Source organism: Galeopterus variegatus, unplaced genomic scaffold (assembly GCF_000696425.1).
Source record: "Galeopterus variegatus unplaced genomic scaffold, G_variegatus-3.0.2 Scaffold16344, whole genome shotgun sequence".
Lineage (NCBI taxonomy): Eukaryota > Metazoa > Chordata > Mammalia > Dermoptera > Cynocephalidae > Galeopterus > Galeopterus variegatus.
In genome coordinates, this window is record NW_007742455.1 from 17081 (window position 1) to 24781 (window position 7701).

The 7701-nt window shown below is 44.4% G+C and overlaps 1 protein-coding gene and 1 long non-coding RNA gene across 2 annotated transcripts in view; one reads left to right on the forward strand and one right to left on the reverse strand.

Annotated features, from left to right (window-relative positions):
- The window catches only part of LOC103582458, a 4703-nt gene extending 2355 nt beyond the window's left edge, over window positions 1-2348 (reverse strand). Inside the window, exons 1-3 of the long non-coding RNA XR_549755.1 lie at window positions 2262-2348; window positions 849-1165; window positions 326-466 (exon numbers count right to left, since the gene is read on the reverse strand). This is a non-coding gene — a long non-coding RNA (uncharacterized LOC103582458). The remainder of the gene's footprint in view (window positions 1-325; window positions 467-848; window positions 1166-2261) is intronic.
- Window positions 2349-4623: 2275 nt separating this feature from the next.
- On the forward strand, window positions 4624-7366 carry KLHL9 (kelch-like family member 9). The gene has a single exon (XM_008564050.1). It carries the CDS (start codon window positions 5219-5221, stop codon window positions 7070-7072), a length of 1854 nt encoding a protein of 617 aa, XP_008562272.1. The 5' UTR covers window positions 4624-5218; the 3' UTR covers window positions 7073-7366.
- Window positions 7367-7701: the final 335 nt, after the last annotated feature.

Here is a 7701-nt window from a genome sequence, read left to right on the forward strand (position 1 = left end):
AGATTTAGGAACGTTTTCCTTTCCTCTTTAGAGATACAGGCTTTGATCCCACCAGTCTTTGGAGGTCTGAAAATATCCCAGGAATTTTCTCTAGCACTATTGCTTAAAAAAAACAAAAAAACCTCATTTTGAAACTATAACACACAGATGGAAAATACAACTATTTTAAGCATACAGTGACATGAGTTCTCACATTGATAGAAATCAGATTTCTTTTGCCTATGTTATTAGCATATAATGTAATTGAAATCAATTAATACTTTTATGTTTCCTTCCAGCAAAAAGGAACTTTCCAAGAGGACTGAAATTGTGTTTTTAAAGAAACCTTTTTATCCTGAAGGCAGTCACAGATCAAGTGTTACATACATCTTGAATGAAATGAATAAACTGAACCTCCATTCTTCGCTTGCGGTTGCAAAATCAGTCTTGGCATTGAAGTATTAAGAATAAACAAATGCAAAAAGATCTGAAAGTAAAGTTTAATAGAGAGAATAATTTTAAAAATATAAAAGTGAACACTTTTTATGTAATTAGCACAATGTAAAGGTGAACATGATATCATACAAGCAAAATTACTAAAATACAATAAATGTAGTAGACTTGACAGTTAAGTATATACATAAATTAATAACATTATCTATGATGGGCTGATGCCCCTATGAACTGGATGCTTTCACATACGAGATGGTTGCTTAACATTGCCAACAAATGCTGTAACAAATTTGATTAAATTCACTTCATGAGGAAGGCAAAAAAATTCTTTTGAAATGACTAAACATATGGGAATATGATCAAGAATATCTGTCCATCATAATCATTTCATTGAGTACAGATCTGTTCCTTCTTACTGGCAAGCTTGATGATAAAGAGAAGGCCCTCATGATTTCTTGCTCTAACAACTTCCTAGGCACAGTGGTTCTATTCTTTCTTTTCCAGATAGACGAATTCCGTGGAAGTAGCTCTTCACAGCCAGTATGGAGTCATTACTACTCAGAAAAGTCCCTCCACCCCCAACTCCTGCATTAAGCAGGTTTCCAGGACTTTCCAATGCTGATTAAGTCTAGTGAATTTCTCCAGGCCAGTCTCATTCCAACCATCCTATTGTGCTGAACAAATGGAAGATCTGCCGGAGCGTCTTGTGAGGAACAGTGGTGGCTTATGCCTTCTGCCATCCACCAGAAACAACAGGGAAAAAAAAAAAAAATGAAAACGTTAAATGCTTATTGGTAGGGGACTGTTTAAATAATTTATGACATCCATTCAGTGGGCAACAGCACAATTGTTTAAAAATATAAAGAAGCTCTGTATATACTAATTCGGGAAGATCTTGAAGTGAAAAAAAATGCAGAACAGTGCATATAGTATGCAGTCTCATATAAAAATGGGAGGGTGTAATAACATATAACTATATTCTTAGTTTGCATATGCCTAAAGAAACTCTGGAAGGATTTAAAAGAGAGTGATAACTTCAAACTTTGGAAAATGTTAGAAGAACTTTTGTCAACATATACATTTATTCATATGTCAAAATTTAAATTTACTAGTAATTAAAGAAATGCAAGTTAACAAAACACCTATAAAGGGAAAAATTAGCAGAGGGCAAATGCACACTGCTGGTGACAATGTTTTGAAAATAAGGGGCTGGCGTTCAGTTCAGTTGGTTAGAGCACCGTGTTATAACACCAAAATAAGGGTTCCCATCCCCATATCCACCAGCCCCCCCCCAAAAAAAAAAGAGGAAATATTATCTTCAGCCAATGTTTTATCAAATATTATCCGAGACAGGTAAAGTTTCGTGCACAGATTCTATATATTTATTACAGACTGTATAAAACAAGAACGAGAAGGTATTATTCAGGAACAAATAACGAGCAAAGGAAACTATGGTATTTATAGTTAATGGAAAATTGTGTAGCCATCTAAAGAGTTGTGAGTGGAAAACAAAAGTATAAAAAAATTATTTATGATGGCATTACATTGGGAACCAAAAATTCATATTATTTAGAAAGCATGGTCACAATTTAGTAGAGAGACAAATACTATATATTTCAAATGATTAAAACATTTGAAAGTATAAGCCAAAATTATAATTGTCTACTAAATTGTGTGAGACGAAAATTATAAAATATTTCATAGAGAAAAAAATTTAGGCCCCCTCCACCTATTCCTTCTTCGACCAGGTTTCCTTTCAATTTATACAAAAGCCGCGTTTAGCGAAAAATTTATACCGAACGCACAGCATACTATGTCCGTACACTCACCTCGGCCTATTTAGCCTCACATACACTGCGACGCTAGGAGGTCCCGCGGACGCCCACCCCACACAGCTCACAGGGGGCGCCCCGGCAACCCCTTCCCCTCCCCCCCCTACAGCTCACAGGGGCGCCCNTGAGGAACAGTGGTGGCTTATGCCTTCTGCCATCCACCAGAAACAACAGGGAAAAAAAAAAAAAAATGAAAACGTTAAATGCTTATTGGTAGGGGACTGTTTAAATAATTTATGACATCCATTCAGTGGGCAACAGCACAATTGTTTAAAAATATAAAGAAGCTCTGTATATACTAATTCGGGAAGATCTTGAAGTGAAAAAAAATGCAGAACAGTGCATATAGTATGCAGTCTCATATAAAAATGGGAGGGTGTAATAACATATAACTATATTCTTAGTTTGCATATGCCTAAAGAAACTCTGGAAGGATTTAAAAGAGAGTGATAACTTCAAACTTTGGAAAATGTTAGAAGAACTTTTGTCAACATATACATTTATTCATATGTCAAAATTTAAATTTACTAGTAATTAAAGAAATGCAAGTTAACAAAACACCTATAAAGGGAAAAATTAGCAGAGGGCAAATGCACACTGCTGGTGACAATGTTTTGAAAATAAGGGGCTGGCGTTCAGTTCAGTTGGTTAGAGCACCGTGTTATAACACCAAAATAAGGGTTCCCATCCCCATATCCACCAGCCCCCCCCCAAAAAAAAAAACGAGGAAATATTATCTTCAGCCAATGTTTTATCAAATATTATCCGAGACAGGTAAAGTTTCGTGCACAGATTCTATATATTTATTACAGACTGTATAAAACAAGAACGAGAAGGTATTATTCAGGAACAAATAACGAGCAAAGGAAACTATGGTATTTATAGTTAATGGAAAATTGTGTAGCCATCTAAAGAGTTGTGAGTGGAAAACAAAAGTATAAAAAAATTATTTATGATGGCATTACATTGGGAACCAAAAATTCATATTATTTAGAAAGCATGGTCACAATTTAGTAGAGAGACAAATACTATATATTTCAAATGATTAAAACATTTGAAAGTATAAGCCAAAATTATAATTGTCTACTAAATTGTGTGAGACGAAAATTATAAAATATTTCATAGAGAAAAAAATTTAGGCCCCCTCCACCTATTCCTTCTTCGACCAGGTTTCCTTTCAATTTATACAAAAGCCGCGTTTAGCGAAAAATTTATACCGAACGCACAGCATACTATGTCCGTACACTCACCTCGGCCTATTTAGCCTCACATACACTGCGACGCTAGGAGGTCCCGCGGACGCCCACCCCACACAGCTCACAGGGGGCGCCCCGGCAACCCCTTCCCCTCCCCCGCCCCACACAGCTCCCAGGGACGCCCCGGCAACCCCTTCCCCTCCCCCGCCCCACACAGCTCCCAGGGACGCCCCGGCAACCCCTTCCCCTCCCCCGCCCCACACAGCTCCCAGGGACGCCCCGGCAACCCCTTCCCCTCCCCCGCCCCACACAGCTCCCAGGGACGCCCCGGCAACCCCTTCCCCTCCCCCGCCCCACACAGCTCCCAGGGACGCCCCGGCAACCCCTTCCCCTCCCCCGCCCCACACAGCTCCCAGGGACGCCCCGGCAACCCCTTCCCCTCCCCCGCCCCACACAGCTCCCAGGGACGCCCCGGCAACCCCTTCCCCTCCCCCGCCCCACACAGCTCCCAGGGACGCCCCGGCAACCCCTTCCCCTCCCCCGCCCCACACAGCTCCCAGGGACGCCCCGGCAACCCCTTCCCCTCCCCCGCCCCACACAGCTCCCAGGGACGCCCCGGCAACCCCTTCCCCTCCCCCGCCCCACACAGCTCCCAGGGACGCCCCGGCAACCCCTTCCCCTCCCCCGCCCCACACAGCTCCCAGGGACGCCCCGGCAACCCCTTCCCCTCCCCCGCCCCACACAGCTCCCAGGGACGCCCCGGCAACCCCTTCCCCTCCCCCGCCCCACACAGCTCCCAGGGACGCCCCGGCAACCCCTTCCCCTCCCCCGCCCCACACAGCTCCCAGGGACGCCCCGGCAACCCCTTCCCCTCCCCCGCCCCACACAGCTCCCAGGGACGCCCCGGCAACCCCTTCCCCTCCCCCGCCCCACACAGCTCCCAGGGACGCCCCGGCAACCCCTTCCCCTCCCCCGCCCCACACAGCTCCCAGGGACGCCCCGGCAACCCCTTCCCCTCCCCCGCCCCACACAGCTCCCAGGGACGCCCCGGCAACCCCTTCCCCTCCCCCCCCTACAGCTCACAGGGGCGCCCCGGCAACCCCGTCTCCTCCCCCACTCGCTTGCACACTGGCGAGGTCGGGCCGCGCAGCCGCAGTAGCTGCTGCGGCCGCTCCTAGCCCGGGGAATCCTGGGACTGAACCTTTCCGGAAAGGGAGCTCAGCTCGGCGTACGGTGTTAGGCCCGTCTCCAGACCCTGGCTCAGGCCCAGGCTTGTGTTCCAGGCCCTTGCTCGAAGACAGGCCGGTGGCCGCGGCGACGCTCAAGAGACAGTGAAGGACGCAGCGGAGCACTCGCTGAGGTGCCCGGCCTCGCCCCCGAGCGAGCCGCGGAACCGCAGTACGTGGCGGCGCCTCCCCCTTGTTCCCAAGCGGAACTGCTGAAGGAGCGGTAGCGCAGGCCGGACGGACAAGGTGAACCGGGTCATTTAACTGCCTTCAGGGGATGATTCAGCTGCATCATAATCAGATTTGAGGTCCACAGCCCTTTGCGGTCCTGCTACAGGACGGTTTTCAGTGGATGAGTGACCGGTGTGCCCTGAGGTGTGCCACAGTGACTGCTTGCCCTTGATAAGGAAAACGAGCATTCCTGCCCTTTGGACACCTCGTTTCCTGTAAAACATTCAGGTTATAAACCTCTTTCTTTGGCATACATCTCTGTGCTTTGGCATACATCTCTGTGCGAGAGGAAGGCTTTCACATGAAAGTGTCTCTTGGTAACGGCGAAATGGGCGTCTCTGCCCATTTGCAGCCTTGCAAGGCAGGAACAACACGGTTTTTTACCAGCAATACTCATAGTTCAGTGGTGTTGCAAGGCTTTGATCAGCTTAGAATAGAGGGATTGCTTTGTGATGTGACCCTGGTACCAGGTGATGGAGATGAAATCTTTCCTGTCCACAGAGCCATGATGGCGTCTGCTAGTGATTATTTCAAGGCTATGTTCACGGGTGGAATGAAAGAACAAGATTTAATGTGCATTAAGCTTCATGGCGTGAACAAGGTTGGTCTGAAAAAAATCATTGATTTTATTTATACTGCAAAACTTTCTCTTAATATGGATAATCTTCAGGACACACTTGAAGCTGCCAGCTTTTTACAAATTTTACCTGTTTTGGATTTCTGTAAAGTGTTTCTTATATCAGGAGTTTCTCTAGATAACTGTGTTGAGGTTGGGCGAATTGCTAACACCTACAATCTTATAGAAGTGGATAAATATGTTAACAATTTCATCTTGAAGAACTTTCCAGCTTTATTGAGTACCGGGGAATTTCTAAAACTTCCATTTGAACGGCTTGCCTTTGTGCTTTCCAGTAATAGTCTTAAGCACTGTACTGAACTTGAACTTTTCAAGGCTGCCTGTCGCTGGCTAAGGTTGGAAGACCCTAGGATGGACTGTGCTGCAAAATTAATGAAGAATATTCGATTTCCACTGATGACACCACAGGACCTCATCAATTATGTTCAGACAGTAGATTTCATGAGAACAGACAATACCTGCGTTAATTTGCTTTTGGAAGCCAGCAATTACCAAATGATGCCATATATGCAGCCAGTGATGCAGTCGGATAGAACTGCCATTCGATCTGACTCTACTCACTTGGTTACATTAGGAGGAGTTTTGAGGCAGCAGCTGGTTGTCAGTAAAGAATTACGGATGTATGATGAAAGGGCACAAGAGTGGAAATCTTTAGCCCCCATGGATGCTCCTCGTTACCAGCATGGCATTGCTGTAATTGGAAACTTTCTTTATGTAGTTGGTGGTCAAAGTAATTATGATACAAAAGGAAAAACTGCTGTCGATACCGTTTTCAGATTTGATCCTCGATATAATAAATGGATGCAGGTTGCATCATTAAATGAAAAGCGCACATTCTTCCACTTGAGTGCCCTCAAAGGACATTTGTATGCAGTTGGTGGACGCAGTGCAGCTGGTGAACTGGCCACAGTAGAATGTTACAACCCAAGAATGAATGAGTGGAGCTATGTTGCAAAAATGAGTGAGCCCCACTATGGCCATGCTGGAACAGTGTATGGAGGCTTAATGTATATTTCAGGAGGAATTACTCATGACACTTTCCAAAATGAGCTCATGTGTTTTGACCCAGATACAGACAAATGGACACAGAAGGCTCCAATGACTACAGTCAGAGGTCTGCATTGTATGTGTACAGTTGGAGACAAGCTCTATGTCATTGGTGGCAATCACTTCAGAGGAACAAGTGATTATGATGATGTTCTAAGCTGTGAATACTATTCACCAACCCTTGACCAGTGGACACCAATTGCTGCTATGTTAAGAGGTCAAAGTGATGTTGGAGTTGCTGTCTTTGAAAACAAAATCTATGTTGTTGGTGGATATTCTTGGAATAATCGTTGTATGGTAGAAATTGTCCAGAAATACGACCCAGAAAAAGATGAGTGGCATAAAGTTTTTGACCTTCCAGAGTCACTTGGTGGCATTCGAGCTTGTACCCTCACAGTTTTTCCACCTGAAGAAAACCCTGGGTCACCTTCTAGAGAATCACCTCTTTCAGCACCTTCAGATCATTCTTAGGTCTAAGGTATAATACAGTGAATCAGGGATGATCTCATACTTCCCCTTCAGTTGTATCTTCTTACAATGATTGGTACAGTTATTAGATAGAAAGGTAGCTGATGTTACTTGTCTTGTTTGACTTAGTATGTTTATCAAACGGTTAACAGATAACATTCTTAAAACGTATTCATAGCTAGCTTTTAACAAATGAAAAAAGATATGTAGAAAACTTTAAATTAGATGTCTTTTTGTGGTGTTGATATGAGTCAAATTGTGGGTGACTGTAGTAAATATATAATTATTTTCATTATGCTTCAACGTTTAAAGTTTTCATCTTTGACTAGAAAACATCAAAGGGAGGCCACCTGCTCTAACCTAAAATAATAAACAAGGGGTTGCCAAGTATTGTTAGCTACCTCCCTCTTTTCACAGAGTTTTTGACATATCTGTCAATTCATTAGTTTGTGTGGTTGCATTCAGAATATGTGAAGTTTCTTAGGCAGGAAGGAGAAATAATAAAAATATTAACTAGAAAAAACAGTAGAGCCCTAAGTCAGGGTTTGATATCTCTCTCTCTCTCTCCCTCTCCCCCTCTCCTCCCTCCCTCTCTCCCTCCCTCCCACCCCCTCCCTCTCTCCCTCTCTCCA

Excerpts from the sequence above, each read along its gene's own strand:
- KLHL9 (XM_008564050.1), top strand. The coding sequence starts at position 5,219 with ATGAAAGTGTCTCTTGGTAACGGCGAAATGGGCGTCTCTGCCCATTTG.